Source organism: Sarcophilus harrisii, chromosome 4 (assembly GCF_902635505.1).
Source record: "Sarcophilus harrisii chromosome 4, mSarHar1.11, whole genome shotgun sequence".
Taxonomy (NCBI): Eukaryota; Metazoa; Chordata; class Mammalia; order Dasyuromorphia; family Dasyuridae; genus Sarcophilus; species Sarcophilus harrisii.
The window spans coordinates 94,229,270-94,242,026 of record NC_045429.1 but is presented as its reverse complement, the minus strand read 5'-3'; the positions used below and the strand labels follow the sequence as shown (position 1 = coordinate 94,242,026).

At 39.2% G+C, this 12,757-nt stretch overlaps 1 protein-coding gene across 1 annotated transcript in view; it reads right to left on the bottom strand.

The window, feature by feature from the left end:
- Nucleotides 1-12,757, bottom strand: part of PKP1 (plakophilin 1) — a 79,671-nt gene that overhangs the window by 51,423 nt on the left and 15,491 nt on the right. Inside the window, exon 2 of the mRNA XM_031937120.1 lies at nucleotides 9,277-9,380. Coding sequence (XP_031792980.1) covers nucleotides 9,277-9,380 — 104 coding nt within the window. The remainder of the gene's footprint in view (nucleotides 1-9,276; nucleotides 9,381-12,757) is intronic.

Below are 12,757 nucleotides of genomic sequence, written 5' to 3'. Positions count from 1 at the left end.
TTAGATCCCTTTTAGAAGAAAGCTGACTAGAAAACTTAGAAGGAACTAGGAAGGCCTAAAAATTTAACTCAATTCTTTGATGCTGAAGGGTAAAGTAGAAAAGGGCATTAGAATTGGACTCAAAGGATTTGGGGGTAAAATTCTAGGGAAGAAGGAACAGAAGGAAGAGGAGAAGGGAAAGAAGAGAGAGGAGGAGGAGAAAAAGGAAGAGGAGGAGAAGGAGAAGGAGGAGGAAGAGGAGGAGGAGGAAAAGGAAGAAAAGGAGGGGGAAAGGGGAAGAACTAATATTTATATAGTGCTTTAAGGTTTGCAAAGGACTTTAGAAATGCTATCTCATTTGATTCTCACAATAACCTTTGAAGGTGGATGCTATCATCATCCCCATTTTCCAGATAAAGAAACTGAGACAGAGAGATCAGCTACTTGTCCAAGGTCATATATCTAGTAAGTGTTAGAACCTAGAGTTGAACTGAAGTCTTTCTTTACCATTTGTTATCTGTGTAACCTCAGGCAAATCATAGCCTCTCTAGAACTCAGTTTCTTCATCTGTAAAATGAATTTGGTGGCTTATAGGATCTTTTGTAATTCTAAATCAATGTTCCAAAGATTATACATTAGGCATACACATTAACTACGATACCTATTTCATGCACAAAACAGCTGCACTTTTGATACAATATAAGCTCGAGGACGATGAGATCATTACAAACTGACAGGAATAAGGCAGTATGGGAGTTCAGGCAGATCCTAGTTTTACAGTGATGTGATTATAGTGCTCTTGGAATCAATTTCAAGTTCAAATACTGTCTCAGACATCTCTTAGCAATCTCTAGGTCTTAGTTTTTTCATCTATACAATGGGTAAAATACCAGTACCTACCTTCCAAGATTATTATGAGAATAAAGAGGGATGATGAAAATGAGAAAGCACTTTGAAAATCTTAAAAGCACTATGTAAATGTTAGTTATTATGATTTTTATCATTAATATTATGATGATGATAGTTTTATATAATGGTAAAGTTATTTTAACTTTCTCAAACTGTTTTCCTGTTTTCATTATTTCCTTTGACCCCCTGTCCCTGTAAGAAATCACTTCCTCTTTCTAGGGTCCAATTTCCAAATCTATAGACTGAAGTGCTTGCCCTAGATGATGTCTGAGGTCTCCTATGACTGGCCCCTTGAGTTTCTAGCACATTGATTTGAGGTCAGTGGATCTGACTTTACATCCTGGCTCTGATACTTATTATCTCTGTGATTTTAGTCACATCATACTCAAAGTTAACTGGTTTTCACTTTTTGCCAGGGGACTTAGACTAGGGTCTCTAAGTTTTTTCCAGCTCTGAAACTTCGGCATCTCCATTTTACAGAGAAAGTAACTATGCTCCTCACAGAGGAGGTGGCATTTTAGTGGGACTTTAAAAGTTGCATAAGAGGGGATGATGGTGGTAGGAATTTCCAGGCTTGGGAAATAAACAATATGAAGAAAGATAGAAAGGAAATATGGAACCTGTGTAGAGGATAAAGATTAGACTGGAGCATGAACAAGCAGAAGTGGAAACTATAAGAGATAAAGCTTTGATTATAAGATAATTATCAGACTGCAGAGCCTTGAATGATGGGCAAACAGCTCATTGGGTCACAGGATCATCATTTTACAGCTGAAGAGAACTTAGAGACCACCCAATCCAAGTTATATTCATTTTTCAGATGAGGAAACTGAGGCTGAATAGCTGAAGTAATTCACCCAAGATCACACGGCTAGTAAGTGGAAGAAAAAGCAAGGGAGAAATGCTTCAGTTCTGCAGCTTTGAGCAAAGGAGTTAAAAGGTTTAATCTAGCAGCCTTTGAAGGATGTGCTATTTGGGAGAGAAAGTTGAATCAGGAATACTATTTGGAAGCTATTATAAGAAGCTAGGCAGGTGATAATGAGGGCCTTACTAGGGCAAAGGAAGTGGGCATGGAGAGGAATAGGTGGATACAGGCATATGTGTAGAAAGATCATCTCAGGAAGCACATCATATACTCTTGACACCTTTGACATCTCCCACCCTGCACTCCCAAAATAATGGTTGCACCCAGACAGCTCCCACTGTTGACATTTCAAACAGACTATTCCCTCTTTTGAGGACATCTCTTTCCTTTGCTGAGCCCTGGCTTTCTCCTCCCCTCCTTTCAAAGCTAGCCCCAAACTCACCTTCACTTGGAGGCCATCCCTGATTAACTCCACCTGGCTTCAGATACTCCAGGTCCCATATCCTTCATTAATCTAGGAAGACTGGAGTCTTGCTGTGTGATCTGTACCTACCAGGTCCTTAATAAATGTTTGTTGATGTTGAAAATGACAATTCCCCAAGATCTAAGACAGTGTCTCCCTCATCACAATGTTTCAGGGTTTAGTCCTCCTCCCCTTCCTCCTCTCACCTGCCTCTTCATGATCTGTGCAACCCTAAGATGTAAGTTTCTTCTAAGCAATAATTGTTTCAGTCTTTACCTTTGCATCCACAATCCCTGGCATATAATGTTGTTGCTGTCCAAATCTGTGATCTCATTTGGGGTTTACTTCGCAAAGATACTGGAGTAGCTTCCCATTTCCTTCTCTAGCTCATTTTATATTTGAGGAAACTGAAGCAAACAGGGTTAAGTGACTTGCCCAGGGTCACACAGGTAGTAAGTGTCTGAGTCTGCATTTGAATTCAGGTTTTCCTGATTCCAGGCCTAATGCTCTATTTACTGAGCCACTTGGCTGCCACTTTGGCATATAGTAGATACTTAATAAATATCTGTCAACTGATTGCTTGATCAAGGTACAGTGATTATATTTCTGAGAGATTTCTCTGAGGAGCCCCTTCCTTATCTTATTGGTTAGGCTGCAGAGCTAAGTAATTCTATGAGGCCTCAATTAGATTTGCAAGAAAAAGGAAGGGGGAAAAATGACATAGGAATATAGCTTCTCAAATCTTGCCCTGACTTGAAAAACTATCAAAATTTCTCCTTGAGAAGACAAAGTAGAAAGCAGTTGCAAATAGAATCCTTCCTCCTTTACCCCACCCCTCTGAAATGAAAAAAAAAAAAAAAATGGTGTGGTTTGCCACATTCTTTTATCCAGTGCCTTAAAGCTGAGAAGTGTCCTGTAGGTAAATGGGGCCTTTGACATGAGAAAACATGGCCCACTAGTTTAGACAGCCCCAGAAAGGAAGGGATGTCCCCATGTCTACAGCATGTCCCCAGACCATTCATTCTTCCCCCATTCCTTCTCGTACCTCACTCACTGATCCTAAACAAATCTTCTCCTTGCCTTTTCTTGTTGTGTAAAAGCCTCAGGACCTGGCTCCCCCTAAAGAGTTCCTCACAGAAAGCTCCTATCTCGAAGGGTTGGGTGGGGAATGAGTCATTGGCTGGCAGCAGGGACACCATTTTGGCAAGAACATCAATCACTCCTCCCAGCTAGAGCCAAACTCCTACTTTAGAGAGGTAGCCACTCCTTCTATCTTCTCCACACCTGGGCCTTTTAAGAAAGTACTGAGTTTTCTGAGGCTGCACAAATTTAGGGAAGAGGTATTGACTTTCAGAATTTCAGGAAAAAGCCTTAAATGGAGGCTACCCATCACTCAGGTCCTTGTGCTGTGCCTCTGTCTCCCCATATGTAAAATGGGGAGGAGTAATGAGGCTAAGGCACTTCCCCGTGGTGTTGCAAGAGCTAATTATCTCCTATTTGCCAAGTGCCTGGAGATCCTCAGATGAAAGTAGTGAGGACAGTGTGGAAGGTTATTATCTGATCTGAGGGACTGGAGCAGAGGCCTCAGTCCAGGCCAACTTAATTCCATGATGCTCCAGGACTGACGCCAAGACCAGCTCCAGGATATCAACATTACACTCCTTACTGTGGAAATGTTTAAAAACAATGTTTAAACCAAATAGAGTTCCACGATGTTAGAGCTGTAAGGTTCCTTTGGGATCAAATTCACTGCTTCCCATATTTTCAAGATGAATAAAGAAAAAGATTCTAGAAATCATTCAAATGCCTTGTCTAAAATCACACTGTAGGATCACTAGAATCCAGCTTAATTCTAATCTACTATTTTTTCAATGATCTATTAATGTAATTGAAAACTCCACCAACATAACAACTCCAAGGAGAACACATATGGATGACTTAGAATGCCCAAGTAGCTGCTTGCTTGGTTAATCAGTTCATCCATCTCCCTGCTAGATTACACCAAAACCATTTGTAGTCTGGCAGAGGGAATGAGATCATTCCTCTCTTTTAAAAAAAAAATCTCAGTTGACCATTCCAGTCTTTGTTTTTGTTCAGTTATTTCAGTTATATCTGACTCTTTGTGACCCATCTGGGTTTTCTTAGCAGAGATACTGGAGTGGTTTGCTATGTCCTTCTCCAACTCATTTTATAGATAAGGAAACTGAGGCAAATAAGACTTGCCCAAGACTTGCCCACAGGTTCACATAGCTAGTATCTGAGATTGGATTTGAATTCAGTTCTTTCTGACTCCAGGTCCTGCTTTCTATCCAATATATCACCTATCTACTCATACCATGTTCACTCTACTTCCAAAACACTTAATTCTTCCTTGGCATTCCAATTTCCTAAAATGAAATTTTAGTAATTTTTAGTAATAAAAATAACAGCCATATTATTTTTACATCCATAATAACATGAGACTAGTTCTATATTTTCAGGCACTAGGACACTCTGCCTGGGTTTTTCATTTCACTTGATTAACTTCACAACTCCATCCTTATCATGGAGTTAGCATGGTGTAGTGGAAAGAACGTATCTTGAAGATCTGCATTTGAATCCTGCCTTACTAGGGTAGTTTTCTGTGACCTCAATTTCTTCAACTGTAAAAGGAGGGGGGTTGGATTTGATGTCCTACAAGTTCCTTTTGACTCTAAACTATGGTCTATCCTCTGTATTTCTCTAGATCCCATATATCAATATGACTTCATGAACTCAATGCTATGCTAGTTTGTTGTACATCATTCTCTCAACTTCTCATTTCAGATTATTGATAGCATTGGACACCTTTTTGCCTCGGTCTTCTTCCTACCAGATCACAAGCCCTTTGAGGGCAAACACTATGTCTTTTGTTCTCCATGGAAAATTAGCACAAAATCCTTTGCACAGCAAGCCTTCAATATGTAATTGTTGAATTGAGTTCTAAAGTGTTTCTTTTTTACCTATGTGTTCTGTCTCCCAACTATACCATAAGGTCTATGGCAGGGAATATGGATGCCCCTTGTTTCTTTTATGTCCCTTGGGTAGATCTATTACAGGAATCCGTATATAGTAGATAGTCAGTGCTATTGAATGTTAAATGGTGGGAAGAGGGAGGGGAACATGAGTAGACTGTTGTGACTAGCTCTAGAAACCATTAGTTCCATGACCCCTATGACTATTGGGAAAATTCCCAATTATGTTCAGTTTCTCTGAGTGCCCTGTAATGCAGCCTCAGCTTTTTCCTCTGTAAAAGAAGAGGCTTTCAGATAGAGATAGATAGGGGAAGATGAACTGGGAAGAAACATAGTAGCTTTCCCCAGAGGAAAGACTATCTACTAAACAATGTCATGGTGGACTTTCTACAATACCAAGTTAGAGAAAGAAGACAAGAGTGAGTTGGAGAGAGGGATGTGCCAGCCCTGGGTCAAAATGGAAGAACTATAGAGTTGGATGATTTAATTAACCCAGAGAAAAGGTAGAATTCTCACTGGCTATTCTTGGATTCTCTCACCTGTTAATCCTTAGGTGGTTGTATGCACTCAGGAAACAAAGTTACCACCTATAGATTAGGCAGCAACTGTAGCATGAAACACTTTCAGATTTCGACATGGCTTATCTACTGTAAAAGGCAGTATATTATAATAGATAGAGAGCTGACCTCAAAGCCAAGAAGAGTTGGGTTCAAATCCAGTCTGACATCCTGACCATGTGACCCTTGGCAAATCATTTAACAGCTCCATGCTGTAAATTGCAGTGAAAGTACTGACTTACACTGTTAGAGGGAATTTCCTCACATATCAATAAACCACCCATCTGGTCCCAACCTCCTATTCCCTATACCTCCATTGCAGATCTGACTCCCTAAATCCATCAGGTCTGAATGTGTTCTTTGAAAATACTCCATCTTCCTCAGCCTCCACCAAAGATCTGAAGGTTCATAGGTATCTAATTTGCCTCTTGATTTAGCAAGCAAATATAAACTCTGTGGTTGGATAGACAACAAAATAGATTGATATTTGTGTCTAGTCTACCTTCTTCTGAAGATTTAATACTACTATGTTCCATCTGGGGAAAGGGGATATTTGACTTTGGAAAAAGTCTAGTGTTTAAGTGATTTAAGATGCCAACTTCTTAAGTTCTCAGATTTTTTTCCAATTACATCTAAAGATAGCTTGCAACATTCATTTTTGCAAGACTTGGAATTCCAAGTTTTGTTTTCTCTCTCCCTGACCTCCCCCTTCCCCAAGACATCAAGTAATCTGATATATGTTATACATGTATAATCATTTTAAATATATTAAATTCTCACTCCCATTATCCAAAGCCTTGCCCTGGAAGTCCTGAGGAAAGATGGGGCTTTAAAAGTGTCAGCCTTCATTCCCAGAAGTGGTTTCAGTCAGAAACAGCAGTGGGTGTCCTTTGACCAACAGGCTTGAGTGAGAAATAAACTTCACTTTGACCCACTTTGATGACTGGAGAGTTTCTTTCTGGTCACTGGAAGGTTATAGGAAGGGAAAACAATGGACATAGCAAGGGCTGCTCTGGTGAATAATTTTTGAATCAGTAAGCCAGTTAATCAAAATACATTTATTAAGTACCAAGTACTTCCTCCTGTTCTCTGCTCAGCACTGCCATTTTGTTGCAGTCAGTGACTGGGAGATTGGAAGGAAAATTCTTCTTCTCTGCCAGGTAACCCAACCATGCGAAAATCCCACAAGAACATGATTAGCTCATCACCACAAATCTGTTACCTCTTTTCCAGTTCACCTTCTCTCGAAGCCTGGATTTTGTTTTGTTTTGTTTCTCCCAGCCCCTGCCGATTATATGTCTGTCTCCACTATCAATTATTCCATTTCCTCTTCTCTAATTCTTCCCTATCTCCCCTCACCCTCTAACTAGTATTGTATATGTACCCAGCTCCTCCTTATTCCCATAGCCTTTCCTGAGCAGAGCAGAAATGGGACATGCCCCAGCAGCAGTCCTGGGTGAGTAATGTCTGAAGTCCCGCCAGCTAAGAAGAAAAAAAGACGGGATGGGCTTTGGGATGTCAGTGGGTGGGGCAGAGATTTTGACTGGTTGTCACAAAGGGAGAGAAAGACTGGCAGGGGATATATTTGAAGATAAGGTATAAAGATAAGACAGTGTTCCCAGTGTTTTTTCCTACAAAAATCCTAGTATAGTCATCTCCTGTCTACTCCAAGTGACAAATCTTGGAGGTCTATTTGCAAAATTAGCAATGGATGTTCCCATAGAAATCTGTGACTACAAGGCTCTCTGAGTAAAATAAGTTCTGGAACCTAACCAATCATCCGAGTGAGAGACCCAGAGATAGTTAAAACCAATTTTAAAGAGCTTTTGTCACAACCCTCAATATCTCTGCAATTCATTAAACATCCATTCTCTTTAGGTATAGCCTTGTTGGGACTGCAGTTAGACTAAAGTTTGGTAATGGAAAATCCTAGGCCCCCAGAAAGACTTGGAACCCCAGGTAGCATGAAAGATCTGGATGAGCACTAATATTTAGGATCAGTGGATTCTAAGAGATCTACTATATAGCAAACCTTTATCAATAATAGTTATTCCTCCTTTTTCATCCTGAATCCTTATAATACTCTGAAAAATACAAGCTTTAAACCACAGAATCCTTTCCAAATTAAAATATATATTTAGCTTGTCTCCTTGCCTCCAGAATTATAAGTAGCCCACCATAATGGAGTTGTTTCTTTTTTTTAAAACTTCTTAAGAAAAATTTTACAGCCTCCCTCTGTCACCTATTCCTTAACAATCTACATAGTAAGATGTGCTTCTTTATGTGAGGTTATTTCCTTCATGGTGCACCATCAACCCATTCTATCCTATTTTATACTCAGTGAAGATGAATCACAATTGGACACTCTTGTCAGGGTCAACCTGGGCCAGATCTCAGCCATGAAGAATGCTTCATTGTCATTCCTCAGCCCCTGTCATCCTGTCACCAAAAATAAGACATTCTCCGCAATCATCCCCAGCAGGAATTTGGGAAGGAAGGAATCAAACCAAATACATACAGACTTGGATATAACCACACCCCTGCTCTCCGTCTTTATTTAGAAACATCACATATGGGTAAGACTTCAGTTCTATAGAAGTCAAAGGTGAAGAAAACTCTGTTGGATGAGCAACAGAAACAAAATGTAGTGGAGTGAATGACATGCTCTAGAACTATGAGTATGTAAGCACTTAAGAGCTTTGGAAAGAATCATTTCTGAGCAGGGTAAGATCCCCAGGGTAAATGGAAAGAACACTACTGGAGCTGAGATCTGAGAGTCTCCAAATTTGAATGATGGCTCAGCTACTTTTTATTTCAGTCTGGTTTGGAACAAGTCACTTTAGCTCTCTGGAGCTAAGTCTAAGTCACTCAGCTCCCTCATCTAGAAAATAAGGATGTATGATACCCAATTTCTAAGGCTCCTTTTTGCTCTAACTCCTATGCAATTGCTGAGACTAAAACAGAATAATATTGAAGCAAGACCAGATCCAGGAATTTCTGCATTATTGATTCTTCTAGGGTTTTTTCCAGAGTGACTATGAGCTGTCACTCCCCTCTCTATATCTCATTTTCTTCTGTGAAATGAAAAATTTGGACTAAATATCTGTGAGGTCCCCTGACTCACCAGTGATCTCTGATTATGTCTCTATCTAAAATTGTTCCATTAATTGACCAGAAGAGAATAGTTTCCAAATTCCACTAAACTAGATATGAAAATGGACATATAGGTAAGAGATTAATGGGAGATTTTTTCCTAACCATCATCTAAGACATTCAGATATATCAAACTAACACAGAAACAGGAGGCCCCAATGAGAAGAGTTATGAAATTATTAGCAGATTTCTAGTGAATGGCTATTACCATCTGAGTACTATTAGACTTGATATGATCATTAAGCCTCACCTGAACAATTGTGACAACCACAATCCTGTCCAGTATCAACTCTCCACATATGTATGCTGAGCACTTTAAAAACTCTAGATTTTTCAAAAGCAAAGTGAGCGCCTTACCGGATATCCCCAAGATCCATTGCCTGCCTGGAATTTGGAGTAATAGGAACTCCGGCTGGTGGTCCCATAGTTGTAATTATCAGTTAAACCATCATACATGGAACCTGGAAAACAGAGGTACAAAATTAGAAAGAACAATTCCCTCATTTGTTGTTGAAGACTACTAAAATCAGTTAACTCCTTATGAACACAGAGATAATCTTCTCTAAGTTATCTTAACTTTGCGTGTCACAAAACTCTAAAGAAACAATAGAAGTGATATGTTTAGCATCCTCAAGGAGGGGGTTGAGAAACAAATTATCAATTAATAGCTCTGTTATTCTTTTGCTTTTTAGACTTCACAAGCATTTATTAACTCTTTACTATGTGCCAGGACTAAGCCAAGAGTTTTATAAATTTCTCATTTTATCCTCCTGACAACCCTGAGAGGTTAAATGTTATTCTTATCTCTATTTTATAAATAAGTAAACTGAGGCAAACAGTGGCTAAGTAAATTGTGCAGAATCACATAGCTAGAAAGAGAGGGGCCACATTTAATCTTAAATTTTCCCTCATCCAAGTCCAGTGATCTATCCATTGTTCCTCTAGTATCATCTTCAGTAAGTATTCCCCAAGCATTCACTATGTACATGGCACTAAAAAAGAGAATTCTGATAGAGAATGGCAAATAATGGTACAGAAATGCAAGTGAGACAAGAAGAAAATTTTTGACCAGAAAGATTGTTTCAATGCTCCATAGAAGTAGTAGAAACTTTAAAAAAAATATCCCATAAAGGAATTGGTCTTAAGGAAGTGTATGACACCAGAAACTCCTTCTAGCCTGAGGAACAGATATCACTTTGCAAGACTGAGTCTTCCATATGGAGCCAACAGGATCTCTCCTCCCCCTTTCTAAATACTTTCTGAGCATGATGGAATATTCACTCACAAACTGAGTGAACACTCCCACTAGTCCCAGCAAGGTTAAGAAAAAAAATTCACAGGGCTAGGACTCCCATTGTTGTGCTATTAGACAAGAATTTCATATCTGAGCTGTTTCTCCAAAGGTCTTTCCTCTGATATTCCATGAGTTTGCTTGAATCAGAACCTGACTTGATACTGGAAGTAGGGTGTGGCAGGGGAGTTGGAATGGGTAGCCATTAGCTAGAGCCAGAACTCCTGAGTCTGATTCCCCATGTTATTCCTGACTTTCCTGGTGACATAGATAATATCTTTTTCAATTCTTCTGTTGGCCAGAAATATTGCTCACAAGCTCTGAAAGAGAGACTGAACCCAAATCTGGAGACCAAGAAGTGGAGATCATACAAAGCAATGGCATTAATACAGAAGATAAAAAATAAAATTGTCCTGCTGCCTTTAAAGGAAGTTCTCCGATATCAGATCTACACAAGCATTTTTGTTTCTTTAGAATCAAGGACTGGAAGGCTGGACTCCTAATTTCTAATCTCAGAGCCACTCCCCCTTAAGTCACTGGGGGAGCTGCCCGATGCTTTCATCTCTCTGGTCCTCTACTTGGTGAATTAAATACAATGTCTACCTCAAAGGGCTCTACTGAAGATTAATTATTGTTTTCAGGGTGCTTGGAGATCTACAAATGAATGACTTTTTAAAGGGCTAGAGTCTCATTAGGGTTATTTCTGGGGCAGCTTTGAATCATAGAAAGCAGAACTAAAACCTGCCAAATTGACATCAGCTCACTCATCTCCTCCCTACCTGGGACCATGACTACCCAAAGTATCTCTTCTTCTTCTACATTGTCTGTAGTAGGTGAATATTATCTACTATTTTGTATGGTTAAATTGGCATCCATATACTTTATAGATGTAGATTTCCCCATAGAGAGCACCTAGTCCAAAGCCCTCATTTTTCTAGAGGTGAAATGATTTGACCACAGCCACACTGACAATATCAATGGCAGGATCTGAAACCAAATTCTTTATTTCCACATCCACTACTTTTCCAGTGGACAATATTACTTCCCTTATGGCCCTTCATTCGATTAAATTGTAACTTCATTGAAGGCCAGGATCATAGCTTATAATTCCTTATATCCCTCACGAGGTTTTAGTACATAGTAGATGGTCAATAAATATCTGATTTGTCGATTGAAATTTGTACTGAGGAGAGAAATAGCTACCTACTGTGCCAGACATTGTGCTCTAGTGTTGGGGTGACAATGACAAAAAAGTAATTGCTCCCTACTCTCAATGAGCCAACATGTACCTATAAGGAGATGCATATCCCCTTTCTCTGTAAAGAAATCTCTGGGATCTGAAACTCCTCCCTCTCCCATCTAGCAATGACGGAAGATCCTATTTCCATTCAGCAAAATCAGCTTATCTATATCCCTGGCCCTCCTAGCTTCTTTCAGGAGAGCCAAAAAAGGTCTTAAACACAGAAAAATTTCAACATTCCAAAGAAATAACAAAACTTAGATGACTCATCTAAGTTAATAGAGATGTTCATAGAGATGGCCTGGAGGAACCATGTAATCCCAGATCATTCTTCTGGCTCAAGGATCAGACATTTCCTGACTTTAGGACTCCTGAAAGATTAGGAATAATCTTTCAACTATTAGTGTCTAACCATTCCAAAATTGCCTAGGATTTATTTTGCACATATTTATAAATGTGCATGTTAGGACAAATATAAAAATAAGTTTAAAAGGATTGTACATGTATAACCTATATCAATTTGCTTGCTTTCTTGGAAAGTCGAAAGATAAGAGAGGGAGGGGGAAATATTTGGAACTTAAAATCTTGCAAAAATGAATGTTGAAAACTTTTTCTATATAATTGGAAAAATAAAATACTATTTAAAAAAATAAATGTACGTGTTAGTTCTCCCTCTTAAATGTAAGCCCATTGAAGGCACTATTTCTTTCTTGGTCTTTGTAGTACAATGTCCATGCAAATATAAGAATAAAAGTATTAGATTGGAAAAAGAGAGATGCATATCTGGAAATCAAGCCAGGAATTCATACCCCTCACCTATTCAATTAAAGGAGATGGTCAAATCACTTAGAAGAGAAAGAGTTAGCCTTCAGCTCAGTCAGCTTTACAGGCATTAGGAACTATCCTCATATTCATGACTTAACCTTTTCTCATTCTATGGTCCAACCATTGGACTTGCTATTCCTCAAACATTAATATACTAGCTCCTCTTTCCCTCCCTTCCCCATACTTGGAATGGATGCCCTCCTTACCTCTCTCCCTTTTAAGATCTCTAATAGTCTTCCAAGTTCAACTTAAGGCTGAACCTTTACTTGACACCTGTCCCAATCCCCTAGCAATTAGCGTCTTCTCTCCAAAATTACCTAGTATTTAGTTTGCATATATTTAAAGATACATAAATCAGCTCCTGTTATTGATTGTGGTTACTTATTGTGTGTGGGGAATGATTACATCTTTGTCTTTGTATGCCCTACACCTAGAGCACAGAGCCTGGATCAATGATCAGTCATTGATCACTGGACAATAGT